General features: G+C 38.7%; 1 protein-coding gene across 1 annotated transcript in view; it reads right to left on the minus strand.

Moving 5' to 3' along the window:
- LOC126161033 (dynein beta chain, ciliary-like) overlaps positions 1-19,505 on the minus strand; it is a 784,705-nt gene that overhangs the window by 642,218 nt on the left and 122,982 nt on the right. Inside the window, exons 13-14 of the mRNA XM_049916954.1 lie at positions 2,356-2,548; positions 424-560 (exon numbers count right to left, since the gene is read on the minus strand). Coding sequence (XP_049772911.1) covers positions 424-560; positions 2,356-2,548 — 330 coding nt within the window. The remainder of the gene's footprint in view (positions 1-423; positions 561-2,355; positions 2,549-19,505) is intronic.

Here is a 19,505-nt window from a genome sequence, read left to right on the forward strand (position 1 = left end):
AAAAAGTTTGAGAACCTCGGCTATAGCTGACTGATGTGTGGCATATAGAAACACATAGCAGAAAACAGTATTTATACTAGCTTTTAAGCTCTTGCTCTTTCTCTGGTAGAAGAACCCACATTCACATGTGCAACCGTACAGACACCCAAATGCACACACCAGCAACTGCTGGTGTGTGTGCTTGGATGTGTATATGGTTGCACATGTGAATATGTGTTCTTGTACTAGAAAAGAGCAAGGGATTGAAAGCTAGTCTAATTATTAGTATTTAACTGACACACTATTATTTCTCAACAGGTATATGTTGCATACTTCTGGTATTACAGTACGTTTCTAAATACGTTTTGGTACAACAAAATCTACGTTATTGATTTAGAATTCTTGGCACTAGCTACCTTCATTTAAACTGGTTTCATAACTTACGAGTTAATGCAAGCATTCAGGCTGAATATCCACTGTCTAAATGTTTCATCTCTCTGATGCAAGCTGATGGCCTCCTCAGGGATCCCATCTTTCCCCAGCATCTTTAAGTATCTCACTTCTCGGAGAAGTATTACAAGCTGAAATATTAATGAAAATCATCATCAATTTCTAACAAATATGCCTTGTCTCTATGAACAGTCTTTTATGTTAAGAGCTCTTCTCTTCATGATTCTGTAGCTTGCGAAAACAATGACAAACAACCATCAGAAATAACCACAGCCACTGATTCAAGAATACTAATACATTTAAAAGTAAGTGAGCATGAACAGCTTAACCAGAAGTAGAAAATTTTATTGACTGGGGAGAAATCATGAAGGAAGTACCATAGGGTTAATTTTGGGTCCACTCCTATTCCTTATAAATGTGAATGACCTTCCATGTAACATTAAGCAACCAGAACTGGTACTTTTTGAAGACATTATTAATGTTGTAATAATAACAATACTAATGGCTTGTGACGAGGGCCTCCCGTTGGGTAGACTGCTCATCTGGTGCAAGTCTTTCGATTTGATGCCACTTCGGCGACTTGCGCGTCGATGGGGATGAAATGATGATGATTAGGACAACAACACAACACCCAGTCCCTGAGCGGAGAAAATCTCTGACCCAGCCGAGAATCGAACCCGGGCCCTTAAGATTGACAGTCCGTCGCGCTGATCACTCAGCTACCGGGGGGCGGACAATGTTGTAATAAATCTCATTAGAGAGAAAGAAACAAAAGAGATAGTTAGTGATGTTCTTCAAACACTCTGAAAACACACTCTCTCTAAATTTTTAGAAAACATGCAATGGTATATTGAGTTCTGTGCAACAAAGAAGAGTCATACCAAGAACTGATGTAGGACATGAGCTGAAGTTAGTAAAAGGGTAAAATGCTCCAAGTTTTTTGGTGTACATATTGATGAAACTTGGAAGAAGTGTAGTACTGAGCTGGTAAACAATTTGTCTCTCTGTCTAATTCCTAACATTGCAAACAATAATTGCTAATGTTGGAAACAAACAAATCAACCTCCTAAGACATTCTGCACATTTACGCTCAATAATGTTTATGGAATAATTTTCTGGGGTAACTCACAAATAAAAATAAAGTACTGATTGCACAACAGCGAACAGTAACAATAATATGTGGTCTTGATCTGTGATCATCATGCTGGTACCTCTTCAAGGAGTTAGGCATTTAGACTCCACATCCTCACACATATATTCATAAATAATCCATCACAATTTGAGAAGAATAGCAGTGCACATACCTACAACACTAGTGGAAAAAATCTGATTTATTACCCAGTAATGAAGCTGTCACTGACTCAGAAAGCAGATCAGTATGCAGCAATAGTTTTTTTCATTATTTCCCAATAACATAAAATGTCTTACAGGAAGCAAAGCAAGTTTTAAATCTAACCTAAAATCACTTCTTCTGTGCAACTCTTCCTCATCCATGGCCGAATTGTTATTTAAACACAGGTTTGTTTAATAGTTGTGTGAGTAAGACTACTGAAAAATAATATGTTCATTAATGTTAAAAATAAAACTGACTCATTCCACATAACACTGATAAAAGAATGATTCGTATGATCTATGGAACATGTAACTAACCAACTAATTCATTTTTAAAATAAGTTCTTCATGTGCTTGAGAAAGTTGCAATTGGAGAAAAAATTTCTTTTCAGTGAAAGGCTCAACAGTCCTTCAGTAATGAAGACCAACTGAAATGTAAATTTTAGCAAATGGATACAACTACAATGATTAAGGCAATCACACTGATTTGAATTTGGGACAACCAATCAAATATATCTATTACTTACTGAAGTGGTAAGGAATGAAGAAGGTGGGTGTGTATCATTAATATAAATCCCTACTTGTAACACTTACTTCTTCGCTGAAGTTTAAGTTCAGAGTAAAACCCTTCTTTCTTGTTAATATGGTTTTATTTAGATTTTCTGCACAGATGTTAGGAACTGTGGTCATCCAATTAGTGAAAATATAATCTTCAAATGAATCAAGAGACTCAAATAAATTATCACATCTTCTTATGAGGTTTGTTGCTTCTTCGGATTTCCTCAGTCTGCAACAAGACAACAAATTCATGATATCCAGTCATAAAAATAGCAGCTTATTATACAAACTAACACTGTACAGTTTTTTCCAGATTATGTTTTTACTTTTTTGCAAATAACATGAAGATGCAGTGCACAGCACACCTTTGCTCTAAACTGAAGAACGGAATTCTGCCTGAACACACCATTCAGTCCTGTAATCAGCACGACCTCAGGCGTCACTGGCAGACCCTGTTCTACTTCCACCTCTGCCCATATTCCAGCCTCCCCTCCAACCCCCACTCACAATTTATTACTTTTCAGTGCTACACTCTCACATATTACATTGGCTTATAGCTCTATGGCTCTCCATTTCACTGTTTTCTCAGCATTCACTCACCCTCTGTACCTATATTCTATCCTATCCCACACCACCTCTAACCCCAGCTAGCTGTCGCCCAATATGCAACTGTGGTAACCTTCCTTTGCAACCATATTCTAAACATTTTCCCCCACTGTCCCTCCCTCTTACTAGACTTAGCCCCATCTGTCACTCATCTCTTCCATGATCTCCTTCATCAATAAACTCAATCCAGTTTAGATGTTCAAGTTCTTGTTTATGCATATACAAACTGCTCAATGCCTTCACTATATGGTGAGCAGTTGTCTTTACTAGTGCCTTCGTCTGTATTCCACCCTTAATTTTCCATTTTCATATTAAAGTAGTTGATCTGTTGGATAACTTGACCACGTATAAACCTTTGTAGAGAAACTGTTCATTATTCTGACGAGCATTAATGTGCAGGTCCGTTCTAGAAAGCGGTGTGTGTTTTTGAAATGAAGTAACATCAGTCAAGGAAAAATCCAGGATGGGATAACAACAATATTATGAAAAGGATAGATCACCATTCACCATATAGAGCAAACGCTGAGTCACAGAGAGGCACAAGTGAAACATTGCTGTAAATTTAAGCTTTCAGCCAAAAGGCTTTCTTCTGAAGTAGAAAACGTGCACACATTCACATAAGCACAATCCACACACACACGACCACTGGTTCCAGCCACTGTAGACTGCAACTATGTAGCAATATGGCATTTGTGGTGGGGAGTAAGGAGGAGCCACAGGCAGTGACAGTGAGAGGTAGCAATGTAAGGGTTGGGCAAAGCTGACGGGTTGGGACAGCATAGTGCTGCAAGGTGCAGTCAGGAGGTTTGTGAGGGAAGGAGGGGGGAGGGGGGGAGGGGAGCTGCACCTACCAGCACTATCCTGTCTCCAACATGTCTTTGCACACTCTTGCAGGCAGCACAGCATCTTTCCCCAACCCTTACCTTGCTAACCCTTACCATCCCTACCTGTGGCTCCTCCTTACTCTCCTCCATGCATGCCATATTGCTACTCCCATCAGGCATAGTTGTAGACCATAGTTCAGTCACAGCAGCCAGAGATGGTAGTCATATGTGTATGAGTTGTGCTTTTGTGAATGATGTGTGTTTCCAACTTCAGAAGAAGGCCTTTGAGCCAAAAGCTAAATGTATAGAAGTCTTTTCACTGTGCCCTCTGCAACTCAATGTCTTTTCTATATGGTGAGTATAAATCTATCCCTTTCATAATATTGTTATATGTCATAGGAAAAAGGACACATTCACATGTCAAAGTAGGGATAGGATTTTTTTTATTAAAGAAGTAATAACATCTCAGTGCATGGTCTGCTCCATGGATTTGAAGATAGCTGCAGTAAATATCATCATCATACCTCATACAAATTCTCTCTCTCTCTCTCTCTCCTGTGTGTGTGTGTGTGTGTGTGTGTGTGTGTGTGCATGCGTGCATGCGTGCGTGCGTGCGCGTGTGTGAGAGAGAGAGGGTTCTCGAACATGAACACACGCGCGCATGTGCGCCCGCACACATGAGTGTGTGTGAGTGGTGCACACTGAGACAGCATCAAATTCAACCTGTATCTAAAAAGTCAGAATTGAGATCCAGAATAGTAAAAAAAAATATGCTACAAAGAAATATCCTATGGGAGTTCTAAATGAGGTGGTGCTCTTTGCATATTAGCCTTCCAAAATATGTGAGACTGAGACTAACTGATACTGAAACATTACTCAGTAAAATATTTTCTACAGTCTACTCTAAATATGACAAAAGTGTTCTTATCAATGAAGTAGGCATGGATTTGCAAGGTACAAAATCATCATATAACCCTCCTCTTGTAACACTAATAAGATTTCCAATAAATGTCTTACAATGGGACATTCAAACACTTTGTTTTGTGGAAGAATGAGCTAAACTTTGACTAGCAAGAACACAAACAAACTACATGAAGGGGAAGGACAAGTTGGAAATATAAAACAAAGGGTAGATACATGCATAAGACTTCCCACCAAATTGAGGAAGCCCACAACATGAAACTTCCCAATTTACCCATTGTTGTTTAATTGAAAGATTCTAGCTGTGACTCCAATAGCAATTAGAAATTAATTTTGCTATTGTTACAGTGTTTAATTCTTATGAAAGGTTTTCTGCAAAGTTATAATACAGAATTGTAATTTGCCAATTTTTACAGCAACCTGAATTTTGTGCATATGAGAACATTCCTGGCAGCACATACACTGTTGCCGGTTTTCAAATGTGGAGCGCTAACAGCTGCAGGCAAAAACAGAAGCACTGTACAGAGCTGTGTCAACAATGACATGTTGCCATAGAGATGGTTACAAATTCGTGTAACGTTATTGGTTGAGGTACGCCCACAAAGTTGTTGCGCACAGTCCACTGCAACTGACAGGGATCAACTTATGCTGACTCAAATATAGTTTATCCACAAATTTGAGACTTCTTGGCAGATTAAAACTATGCCCTCAAAACTTCACTCTGTCATACCTCTTTACCTTGATTCCAAAGAGGTACTGGCAGAAGTAAAGCTCTGAGGATGGATCTTGAGTCACCCTAGGATAACTCAGTCGGTAGAACACCTGTCCATGAAAGACAAAGTTCTCTGGATTTGAGTCTCAATCCAGTATATAATTTTAATCTGCCAGGAAGTTTCAAATCGGCGTTCTTTATGATGCAGAGTCAAAATTTAATCTCTCTCCAACTACAGTAACAAAAACAAAGTAGGAGAAGCTATTAATAGCAGTAGTGCTACTAATTTATATATGATGTTATTTTATATGGATATGAAATTTAACCACAAAGCTATGCACTTGTTTTACAGATAGGTTTCAAAGCATTACAGCTTCATTCCCAACACAAAAAATTCACCTGCAATTGTACAAGGTGAGTAAACAGACAACATTACTGATAAATTCCACTGACAAGTGTGAAAACAATACAAGTGAACTGAAAAACAGTAAAAGCTGATTTGTGTGTACATGAAACAACAGTGATGAAAAGTTACAAACTTCTGTAATGAGACACATTAGACAAACCTCATGGCAATACTGAGTGCTAGTAAATATCCTATAGACCATCACAAATGACTTAAGATCAGATATAAAACTGCATATTAATTTCAAGATTTCTTTAAATGTTTGAGTAGTTCAATGGATCAATGAGATACATACATAGTAAGTAATGAGAGTAATTGGTTAGGGATATTTTTGCAAGTGTAGTCACAATATTTTATTTTTCTGTTAACATCCAATGCATTTCGGAGCTAAAACTGAATTTTCAATGAATGTGGTGATGTTTTTGAGTGCTACATCTGCTTCATGCACCTAGACATAAATAAACAACTCGGTTTGTAATTTCATGAGGAAAGCATCTTAGACAAGATTAACCAACAAATGAAGTATTATTAGTGGTTAACTGCATTTAACCAAAAAATCTTCATCTTCTGCATTGGTAAAAAGCTTCCTCGCTTGAATTTATATGTAAAATGATTTAATATGTATTAGAACACTACAATTTTCAAACAATGCGTATTAATTTGTGATTCAAGAATTTGTTAATGTTGTTGTTGTTGTTGTTGTCTTCAGTCCTGAGACTGGTTTGATGCAGCTCTCCATGCTACTCTATCCTGTGCAAGCTTCTTCATTTCCCAGTACCTACTGCAACCTACATCCTTCTGAATCTGCTTAGTGTATTCATCTCTTGGTCTCCCCCTACGATTTTTACCCTCCACGCTGCCCTCCAATACTAAATTGGTGATCCCTTGATGCCTCAGAACATGTCCTACAAACCGATCCCTTCTTCTGGTCAAGTTGTGTTTGTTTGTTTGAACAGATGAAATAAAATAAAATAAAATTACACAAATGAGTGGAGGTTAAAAATATTTATGCTTAACTGAAATTTCATCCCCCATGAACCATGGACCTTGCCGTTGGTGGGGAGGCTTGCGTGCCTCAGCGATACAGATGGCCGTACCGTAGGTGCAACCACAACGGAGGGGTATCTGTTGAGAGGCCAGACAAACATGTGGTTCCTGAAGAGGGGCAGCAGCCTTTTCAGTAGTTGCAGGGGCAACAGTCTGGATGATTGACTGATCTGGCCTTGTAACATTAACCAAAACGGCCTTGCTGTGCTGGTACTGCGAACGGCTGAAAGCAAGGGGAAACTACAGCCGTAATTTTTCCCGAGGACATGCAGCTCTACTGTATGATTAAATGATGATGGCGTCCTCTTGGGTAAAATATTCCGGAGGTGAAATAGTCCCCCATTCGGATCTCCGGGCGGGGACTACTCAGGACGACGTCGTTATCAGGAGAAAGAAAACTGACGTTCTACGGATCGGAGCGTGGAATGTCAGATCCCTTAATCGGGCAGGTACGTTAGAAAATTTAAAAAGGGAAATGGATAGGTTAAAGTTAGATATAGTGGGAATTAGTGAAGTTCGGTGGCAGGAGGAACAAGACTTTTGGTCAGGTGATTACAGGGTTATAAATACAAAATCAAACAGGGGTAATGCAGGAGTAGGTTTAGTAATGAATAAAAAAATAGGAGTGCGGGTTAGCTACTACAAACAGCATAGTGAACGCATTATTGTGGCCAAGATAGACACAAAGCCAACACCTACTACAGTAGTACAAGTTTATATGCCAACTAGCTCTGCAGATGATGAAGAAATAGATGAAATGTATGACGAGATAAAAGAAATTATTCAGGTAGTGAAGGGAGACGAAAATTTAATAGTCATGGGTGACTGGAATTCGTCTGTAGGAAAAGGGAGAGAAGGAAACATAGTAGGTGAATATGGATTGGGGGGAAGGAATGAAAGAGGAAGCCGCCTTGTAGAATTTTGCACAGAGCACAACTTAATCATAGCCAACACTTGGTTCAAGAATCATAAAAGAAGGTTGTATACCTGGAAGAATCCTGGAGATACTAAAAGGTATCAGATAGATTATATAATGGTAAGACAGAGATTTAGGAACCAGGTTTTAAATTGTAAGACATTTCCTGGGGCAGATGTGGATTCTGACCACAATCTATTGGTTATGAACTGCAGATTGAAACTGAAGAAACTTCAAAAAGGTGGGAATTTAAGGAGATGGGACCTGGATAAACTGACTAAACCAGAGGTTGTAGAGAGTTTCAGGAAGAGCATAAGGGAACAATTGACAGGAATGGGGGAAAGAAATACAGTAGAAGAAGAATGGGTAGCTCTGAGGGATGAAGTAGTGAAGGCAGCAGAGGATCAAGTAGGTAAAAAGACGAGGGCTAATAGAAATCCTTGGGTAACAGAAGAAATATTGAATTTAATTGATGAAAGGAGAAAATATAAAAATGCAGTAAATGAAGCAGGCAAAAAGGAATACAAACGTCTCAAAAATGATATCGACAGGAAGTGCAAAATGGCTAAGCAGGGATGGCTAGAGGACAAATGTAAGGATGTAGAGGCTTGTCTCACTAGGGGTAAGATAGATACTGCCTACAGGAAAATTAAAGAGACCTTTGGAGAAAAGAGAACCACTTGTATGAATATCAAGAGCTCAGATGGCAACCCAGTTCTAAGCAAAGAAGGGAAGGCAGAAAGGTGGAAGGAGTATATAGACGGTTTATACAAGGGCGATGTACTTGAGGACAATATTATGGAAATGGAAGAGGATGTAGATGAAGATGAAATGGGAGATAAGATACTGCGTGAAGAGTTTGACAGAGCACTGAAAGACCTGAGTCGAAACAAGGCCCCGGGAGTAGACAACATTCCATTAGAACTACTGATGGCCTCGGGAGAGCCAGTCATGACAAAACTCTACCATCTGGTGAGCACGATGTATGAGACAGGAGAAATACCCTCAGACTTCAAGAAGAATATAATAATTCCAATCCCAAAGAAAGCAGGTGTTGACAGATGTGAAAATTACCGAACTATCAGTTTAATAAGTCACAGCTGCAAAATACTAACGCGAATTCTTTACAGACGAATGGAAAAACTGGTAGAAGCCGACCTCGGGGAAGATCAGTTTGGATTCCGTAGAAATGTTGGAACACGTGAGGTAATACTGACCTTACGACTTATCTTAGAAGAAAGATTAAGAAAAGGCAAACCTACGTTTCTAGCATTTGTAGACTTAGAGAAAGCTTTTGACAATGTTAACTGGAATACTCTCTTTCAAATTCTGAAGGTGGCAGGGGTAAAATACAGGGAGCGAAAGGCTATTTACAGTTTGTACAGAAACCAGATGGCAGTTATAAGAGTCGAGGGGCATGAAAGGGAAGCAGTGGTTGGGAAAGGAGTGAGACAGGGTTGTAGCCTCTCCCCGATGTTATTCAATCTGTATATTGAGCAAGCAGTAAAGGAAACAAAAGAAAAATTCGGAGTAGGTATTAAAATTCATGGAGAAGAAGTAAAAACTTTGAGGTTCGCCGATGACATTGTAATTCTGTCAGAGACAGCAAAGGACTTGGAAGAGCAGTTGAACGGAATGGACAGTGTCTTGAAAGGAGGATATAAGATGAACATCAACAAAAGCAAAACGAGGATAATGGAATGTAGTCAAATTAAGTCAGGTGATGCTGAGGGAATTAGATTAGGAAATGAGACACTTAAAGTAGTAAAGGAGTTTTGCTATTTAGGGAGTAAAATAACCGATGATGGTCGAAGTAGAGAGGATATAAAATGTAGACTGGCAATGGCAAGGAAAGCGTTTCTGAAGAAGAGGAATTTGTTAACATCGAGTATAGATTTAAGTGTCAGGAAGTCATTTCTGAAAGTATTTGTATGGAGTGTAGCCATGTATGGAAGTGAAACATGGACGATAACTAGTTTGGACAAGAAGAGAATAGAAGCTTTCAAAATGTGGTGCTACAGAAGAATGCTGAAGATAAGGTGGGTAGATCACGTAACTAATGAGGAGGTATTGAATAGGATTGGGGAGAAGAGAAGTTTGTGGCACAACTTGACTAGAAGAAGGGATCGGTTGGTAGAACATGTTTTGAGGCATCAAGGGATCACAAATTTAGCATTGGAGGGCAGTGTGGAGGGTAAAAATCGTAGAGGGAGACCAAGAGATGAATACACTAAGCAGATTCAGAAGGATGTAGGTTGTAGTAGATACTGGGAGATGAAGAAGCTTGCACAGGATAGAGTAGCATGGAGAGCTGCATCAAACCAGTCTCAGGACTGAAGACCACAACAACAACAACAACAACTGAAATTTAATTTTTGAGTTAAAATACTTCCAGTATCTTACACGTCCCTTTTCATCAAGTGTTATAATTATAAACATCTGAAAAATTCTCAGGTTCGCCACAGATAGCAGTCTTTCATAAAACACCTCATCTTTCTGCAATAGTGGTGTTTATTTACAACATATGTTTCATCATTTCCACAAAAGGCACTGTGTCTTCAATGGATGCTATGAAATAGTGTACAGTTCTGTTTGACTTAACATTTTACACAAATAAAATAGTACATATACTGATATATTAAATTAGTGCATTAGTCTGTAGCAGTTTTGTTTTGCATGTTGGTATTTTGGTTGTTATGGGTTTATTTACTGACTGCCATTTTTTATTTCTAGTTCACTGTTGCTATCTGAGTTTACATATTGTCATTTTGTAATCTGGAAATAGCTAGTGGAGCTGTGGACACTAGAAAATGGAAGCCAAGTGGAGAAATATGAACATTCTGACAAATTCTTCTGTTTCAGTTCAACAGAGGGGTTAACAGCAGCACAGGCAGCAAGAAACATTTGTGCTGAGTATGGGGATAATGTCATTGGACAGAGCATGACCAGAAAATGGCTTTCTCGTTTTAAGGAGAATCGTTCTGACATTAGTGACTCTCCACATTCAGGATAACCATTTGTTGATGAAGATCATTTAAACTCTTAATCCACAATGATAGACATCAGTGTACTTGAGAACTGGTAAATGTGATAAACTGTGACCATTGCACTAATTTGCACCTAATGGGGAAGGTTCAAAAATCAGTTGCATGGGTACTGCAAGCTCGACGCCATATCCAAAAAAATTTATGGGTGGCCCTATGAGATCTCTGCATGCTCATCATTAACTGGCTCATGAACAACACCAACTATTCCTATCCTGTGGCATTACTGATGACAAGAAATGGTCCTTTATGCTAACAAAGATAAGAAAGGAATGGTTAGCCCAAAAAAAGCACCAATTCCCTATACAAAGACCTGAAAGTATTAACAAAACAATAATATTATGCATGTGGTGGAACAGCACTGGTGTGGTGCACTACAAACTGCTTCCTCAAAGTGTAACCATCGCTGCTGACATTTATCGTCAACTACTGAGATGTCTTGTAGATGCAATCTACGAAAAATGACCAAAGACTGCACTCCATGATAATGCCTGCCCACATTCTTCTAGACTGACAAAAACCACTATCACAATAGCTGGTATGGGAATTCATTCCACATCCATCTTATTCAGCTGTTCTTTTGCCCTCAGATTTTCACCTTTTCCGATCTCCATTCAACAACCTTCAAGGAACTTTCTTTCCCTATGAAAATGCGCTCCAAAGATGGCTTGAAGAGTTCCTCGCCTCAAAGGCACGTGATTTCTACAGTCGGTGAATCGAAAAGTTACCCCAGCATTGGAAGAGTATTGTAAGTAGTGAAAGAGAATTTATTACTGATGACTCAAGTCTCTATTATGTGTACCTGTTGTGTTTATTAAACACTTACGGAAAAACACTATTAACTTATGCATCAACCAAATAATTTTCTTGCCTTGATGCCCGTGCTTCCTCCCAAGTGGTCACAGGTTGAAAGATGTATTTCCACTTCATGTATGAAATTTTGGCACATATTTTCATTGAAATTGTCAGTTTCTTTTCCTTTCCAGACTCTGATCCATGTTATATGTTCACTGATGTTCAAGTAATCAATAAACAAGATCATCATGTTAGCTGTAATAGTTATGAAGGAAGAACTGTTTACTTCCTTGGTTTCCGTTTCCTTGTCTGTATGCAGAAGCACTGTTAGTCTCCTGCCTACAATTTTTTGTTCTTTTCCTTCCTCCCTGTGTTTACTGTGTATGGGCATTGAGGCTCTCTGGTGGAGACAGGTGACAGGACGAGGCTCTTGCAACTCGAACACCCCTGAGACCTTTATTTACTTTGCAGAATTTTATTATAGAAGACCCGTGCCTATAGGCACTGAGTGGTGGGTACTGAATCAAAGGACCATATGGCATGACACAGGGACAAGGTGTAGCCAGCAATTGCTAAGTCTGGCTCACCTCATCAGCGAGGCAACTTGGCAACTCATGCATTTGTTGGCTGATTGTGCTGGCTCAGCTGTAGGCAAGGCAGCTCAGATAGGCTAAGACAGACAAGGCTGGCTGGTGGATAGCCCCAGTGTGTGGCAGTGGAGGCATCTGGGTGTGAACCCCAAAACTCAGTCTGGCTGGTGGCACCTAGCATTACCAGACACCTAGTGGTTCAGTAGCTGAGAGGGCCTAAGTTTAAGCCTTGGCCCATTAGTGATAGGACTGGAACACCAGGCAGGTGAACCTGCCAAGATGGTGGCACAGCCATGATAGCCTCACAGTGGAACCCCACACTGCAGTAGACACCATCTCAATGACTAACTGAATCCGTGCCTAGCCTGGCCAGACACCCAGCACTTGCATGTGACAGGGCAGTCTTGTTGCTGACTGGTTGCCTCAAGTCTGCCACTGTGCCATGGGAACTGCACCGGTCATTAGCTGGACAGTCATGTTGTGACACCTAGATGGAGGGTGTGGCAAAATGTTGCACCACTGGGTTACACCAAGTAACATGATTACAGCAGCAGGTCCTTGCCTTGGCTCACAGAACTACAAATTTTTCTATTTGTTGTAAATTTATTGTTCAGTTTTTTAGTATCATTACCTATGTATCCAATATTTGTAAAAATGTGCTGGAGTGCTGCTTGGTTTTGTGGATGCGGGTGAGTTGAGGTTTGGTGTACGATGGCATCAGAACTGTGAACTTTCAATAAATTTCAAATAATGGAACTGCATCTTTTAACCTGTAGCCAAATTCGAGAAAGCAAATACATCATCAGGATAGTGGAAAAAAAGAGTGTAAGTGTCATTTTAATCATGTAAAAAATTAGGACAAGAACTGTGTACTATGCCAGCACATACACTGAAGCCACCTGTCATACATAGGAAAAATGCAAAATGTATCTAGGTAACTAACATCCCAGCAATGCAACAAGAACATGCTATTTTACAAATATTTACAAAGCTAAAACCTGCTGGAAGATCAAAACTGTATGCAGGACCCAGTCTGACACACAGTTTTAATCTGCCAGGAGGTTTCAAAACAATGCACATTTTGCTATAGAGTGGAAGAATCAAGCAGGAGTATTTATGTAGAGCTTGCGGTAAATGGCTATTCCAATGAGTTTGTTATAGGTGGCAGACTTTCTAGAATTTTTTAAACCTAAGTAGGCACATCTAATGTACATCTACACAAATATCCTGCAAATCATTTATGGTGTGTGGTGGAGGGTATTTTGTACCACTACTAGTAGCTTCCTTTTCTGTTCCATTCACAAATAGAGTAAGGGAAAAGCAACTGCCTACACATCTCGATAACAGCCCTAACTCCTCTTATCTTCATGGTCCTTATGTGAAATGTAGTTGGCTGCAATATAATTGTTTTGCAGTCAGTTTCAAGTGCTAGTTCTCCAAAAGAATGTTGTCTTCCCTCAGGGATTCCCCTAGAATTCACATAGCATCTACATAATACTTGCATCTTGACTGAAGCTAGCAACAACAAATCTACTAGCCCACCTGTGAACGGCTTTGATGTCTTCCTTTAATCTAACCTGGTGGAAATCCCAAACACTCGAGTAATACTCAAGAATGGGTTGCACTAATGTTCTATGAGGGAGGTTTGATACGTCTGATAAATTTCCACGAAGGAATGGAACATTTCTGTTGCACCTTCATGGTTGGCAAGCTTAATCATGATTATTCCCAGATTTGTATAAAGAATTTCAACAATGTACAGTGTACAGTTCATTGCTGACAGCCATCTGAATTGGTCAGTGAGTCGTCTGGCAATCGAAAATGGAGAAAATGGAGTTTTGTGCTGTTATTAATCATTTTCATTTGAAGGCTTGGACTGTCACACAAGTCAAAACAGAACTGTATGAAGCTTACATGGAGTCTGCACCATCACTGAAGACCATTTACCTTTGGATAAATGAATTTAAACTCGGTCAGGCAAGTACCAAAGGTGAAGCATCCTCCGGTTGTCCATTTGAGGTCACCACAAAAGAAACCATTGACAAAATCCATAACATGGTAATGCAAGACTGCTGAATAATAGTTAGTATTCTGGCCTGAGCTCCTGGAGTTGGCGTTCATGTGTGCGTGAGGTGTGCTTGCTCGTGTGTATGAATAGTTTCTCTTTTGTTGATGAAGGCTGTGGCCGAAAGCTCTGTGTAAGTGTTTTTTAACTGTGCCTGCCTGCAATTTAATGTGTCTTCTTTATGGTAAGTAGCAATCTATCATTCCCCATATTCTTGATAAAAAGTTTGTGAAATTGCACGACTGTAGGCATCTCAATTTAGTGAGAGCATAATATCCTGCACAGAGAAATGGCTACGAAGAAGCTCTAAGATAGGTGGGGGCCACTATCGCTTACAATGACCAAAAGTGCATCCAGCAACACATTTCAACAGTGTCTGGCAAAGTTTAATCACAATCCACAAGACATTTTGCACTGATTTGTGACAGATGATGAAACTTGGATACATTATTACACATTGGAGTCAAAATTGCAGTCTGAACAATGGACAAAAGCTGATGAAAGTGCATCAAAGAAGGCAAAGACTATTCTGTCAGCTGGTAATGTGACAGTCACTGTTTTTGGAAGTTCCAAGGAATAACCCTCATAGATTACTTGGAAAAAGGCAGAACCATAACTGCACCCTATTACGCTTCATTGTTGGAATGTCTGAAATCTGCATTGGCTGAGAAAAAACCTAGCTCGGCATGTGAAAAAGTGCTCTTTCACCAGGATAATGCACCATACCACACATCAGTGATAATGATGTCAGTGCATGAGCTGGGTTTTGAATTGTTTCCTCACCCATTATATTCACCAGATTTAGCCCCAAGTTATTTCTTTCTGTTACCTAACTTGAAACTTTGGCTTATTGGGATGAAATTTTCATCAAATGAGGAAGTGATAGCTGCAGTCAAAGAGTATTTTGCAAGGTTTTACACAAACTGTTTTTCAGATGGGATGAAAAAGGTTGAGGATCACTGGACCAGATGTATATCCCTCAAAAGTGACTACATTGAAATTAAGGTGAGCTGTTTAAAAAAATATATAAATAAATAAAACTTTTTTTCTTGCTTTTTACCAGACCTACCAAACCACCGCATGCATGCAGTCTCCTCTACAGATGAACCACACTTCCCTAAAATTCTTATGACAAACTTAAGTCAACCATTCACCTTCCCTTCTACCATCCTTACCTGCCTTTCCATTTCACACTGCTTTGCAAGGTAATGTGCAGATATTTAATGAATATGACTGTATGAAACAGCAAGCAGTACACCACAAACGCTGTATTCCAAAATTATTGGATTGTGTTTCCCACTCTTCTGCATTAACTTACATTTTTCTACATTTTGAGCAAGTTGTCATCCATTACATCAACTAGAAATTTGCATTGATGAGAAACTGAATTGGAAAAACACATCAATTATCTGCTGAAATGGTTAGGTTCAGCTACTTACGCTGTTAGGGCTATTGCAAATTTTGATGATAAAGATATCAGTAAATTAGCTTACTATGCCTATTTTCATTCACTGCTTTCATATGGCATCATATTTTGGGGCAATTCGTTATTAAGAGAGAAAGTATTCATTCCACTAAAGTGTGTAATCAGAATAATAGCTGGAGCCCTTCCAAGATCACCTTGCAGACATTTATTTAAGGAACTCGGGATATTCACCGTACCTTCGCAATACATATATCCTCTTATGAAATTTGTCATTAATAACCAATCCCAATTCAAAAATAACAGTGAACTGTATAGCTACAACACTAGAACTTCACTATTCTGGATTAAATCTCACTCTGGCACAGAAAGGGGTGCATTATGCTGCCACAAAAATCTTTGGTCATTTGCCAAATAGTATTAAAAGTCTGACAGATAGCCAACCAACATTTAAAATCAAATTAAAAGAATTTCTGAATGACAACTCCTTCAACTCATCAGATGAATTCTTAGATATGAAGTAGTAACTGTAAATAAATAAATAAATAAATAATAAAAGAAAATTATTTTGTGTAAAGAAAACTTAGTGACACGTTCCACATCATTACAAAATGTCATATTCATGATCTATGGAACAAGGATTACTGTATGTATGTATGTTTAAGTCATCTTGTATCCCCCTACATTTGCTCAATGATGACACTGTCCCATGCATCACAGCAAACAGCCTCCGATTGCTGCTCACCCTGTCAATTAGATCATTTATGTACGTATAAAATAAGAGCACTCCTATCAATTCCCTAGAGCAATCCTGATGATAGCCTTGTCTCAATTGAAGACTTGATATTAAGGACAATGTACTGGGTTATATTATTTAACAAGTCTTCGACTGTGTCAAGCACTTTCCAGAAATCTAGGAGTATGGACCCTGCCTGTTGCCCTTCCTCCTTGGTTCACAGGATGTCATGTGAGAAAACTGCAAACTGAGTTTTGCATGAGTGACACTTTCAAAATTGATGTTCATTTGTGAGGAGAAGCTTTTCTGTCTCAAGGAATATGTTCAAGAATTCTGCAGCTCACTGATGTTAAGGATGTTGGTCTATAATTTTACGGGTCTGTTCTTTTACCCTTCTTATATACAGGAGACACCTGAGCTTTTTTCCAGTCACTTGGGGCTTGGCACTGGGCAAGAGACAATAAATGCAAGCTAAACAATGGGCCAAGCAGTGGAGTACTCTCTGTAAAACCAAAGAAATTCCATCTTGACAGGGCAGCTTATTAGTTTTCAACTCTTTAAGTTGCTTCTCTATGCCACGGATGCCTAATATTATGTCCTCCATATAGCGAGTCTGAACAACGATCGATTGATGGTATGTTTATATGAACCACCTGTGTGAACAATTTCTTAAATGTGAAATTTAAAACTTCAGCTTTACTTTTGCTATATTCTACTGCCACATCAGACTGGTCAACAAGTGACTGGATAGAAGCCTTAGACCCATTAACCAATTCCATGTAGGATTAGAATCTTCTCAGGTTCTCTGCCAGATCTTCCACTTACTTGGCGTATAATACTCCAGGGGACGATTTACAATCTATTTATACTTCGTCCCTAATTCCTCTATGTCCATCATACTGGAACAAAATGATCTCAATCCATTTTCAAAGTGAAATGCTATACAACTGCTTATCTGCTCTTTCTAGAAAAAATGCTCTCCTATGCTTCTTGTTGGATTTATTAACTTTAGTAAGCACTGTTTGTTATGATGACATAATGATCACTAATGCCTGTCTCAATACTGATACCACTGATAAGGTCAGACCTGTTGGAAGCTACAAGGTCTGAAATATTTCCAGAGGGTGTGGGCTGCCAAATCAGCTGCTCCAGGGAGCTTTTGGAAAACGTGTTCAAAATTACTTCACAAAACTGCCCCTCTGTACCACCTGCACTGAATCCATAAATGTCACATTCTATACACAGTAGGTTAAAGTCGCCTCCAACTAATACTGCATGATTGGAGTATTTCTGCATTGCTGAATGTAGACTTTCTCTGAACACTTCCAAAACTGCCACAGTTTTACGCGCATCCAGATAACTTCCCAGCAGCCTAAATTTTGACCTTGACAGACACAACATTCTTGTCAGCTGCAATGAATGCTGTTTGTCATGTGGCACCTAATCTGTCATTTTGACATACTTTCCATGACGTGCAAAATATTTCAGAGATTTCTACTTTGGGTTTCAGCCAGCTCTCGGTTGCGAGAATAATTTGAGAGTGAGTTAGTTACTTATTTAGTTATATGTTCCATTCATCATTTCCACAATTATTTTATCGAAATAATGTGGAAATACTCAGTTTGCAGGTTATGTATATGGGATTAGTTTTAACTTAATAAACACACTATTACTATTAGTCCTACTCATGCAAATACACTTAAAAACAAGGATGTTTTTATCTGGCTACCAATTTTTAATTAGAAATTCATCAATGGATTAGAAGAAGCTGTCCAGGAAAAATGACCTTAGGTCAGATTTAAAACTTGCTTCACTACCTGTCAGACATTTTGTGTTATTGGGCAAATGATCAAAAATTCTTTTTGCTGCAAACTGAACTGCTCTCTAAGTCACTGACAGCTTTGACAATGTATAATAAAAGAAATTTTTCCCTACAATTCTGTACGTAAGTACATCACTTTTCTTCTCAAACTGTGATGGATTGTTTATGACAAATTTGATTAATAAAAACATGTATTGTGATGGCCTTGCTCCTTGAAGAGGTGCCTACATGATGTCTGTGGGTGACCACCACATATTATTCTTACTGTTCACTTTTGTGCAATCAATACTTTCTTTCTATGTGATGAGTTGCCCCAGAAAATTACTCTGTATGACATTATTGATTGGAAATATGCAAACTCTGTGTGGAGGCTGAAATGTTTTTTTCCAAGATCAGCAATTATACAAAGAGCAAAAGCAGCTGAACTTAATTGTTTGAGAAGCTCACTAGTATGCATCTTCCAATTCAAGTTTTCATCAATATGTACACCCACAAATTTGGTGCATTCTACCTTACTTACTGACTCCTGCACATGTGCAACATCAATTGTTGGTAAGACTCTATTTGTTGTAAAGACCTGAATGTAGAGTCAATATATTTTGGGTAAACAGCAGCTTCGGTCATAAATATTGAAATTATTATTATTATTATTATTATTGATTTCAGTCACTGTGTGATAGTCTTCAGTGCAAATTATTCGAATCTTGTAGGCCCTACTGTGATTATTACTTGCATCAGATACCTTCACTCACTTTTACTTCATACAATAATTTTTAAATTTACAGAAAAGCCTATCTTGTAACTTTCGCAGTTAACCATAGCAGTTGCTGATACAAAGTATTGTACGAGTCCATTGGGAAAGCAAGATACACTTAAGTTGTCTCCTTAGTGGTTAAGGTTACAAGATAGGCTCTTCTGCAAATTTAAAAATTATCATACGTAGTAAAAGTTAAGATATCCGTTGGAAGCAATCATAAAAGTACATGTTACTCTTCATAGAAAATATTGTGCTATTATGATATGGGCCTACAAGATTCAAATAATTTGCACTGAAGATTGTCACACAGTGACTGAAATCGATCTGTAAAATAAAGTATTCCAATATTTACGACCCATGCCCCCGTTTATCCAAAATATACTGACAAAACAGGTCGTGATGCACATGGTTCCCACTGGAATTAGACAGCATGAATGTAGAGTGTTTTTTCAACATCTGAGGAGAATCCATTTTCAGGGAAACACTTCACAATTCTTTGTAAAATATTGTTTACTATCTCTT

The sequence above is a fragment of the Schistocerca cancellata genome, chromosome 2 (genome assembly GCF_023864275.1).
Source record: "Schistocerca cancellata isolate TAMUIC-IGC-003103 chromosome 2, iqSchCanc2.1, whole genome shotgun sequence".
Lineage (NCBI taxonomy): Eukaryota > Metazoa > Arthropoda > Insecta > Orthoptera > Acrididae > Schistocerca > Schistocerca cancellata.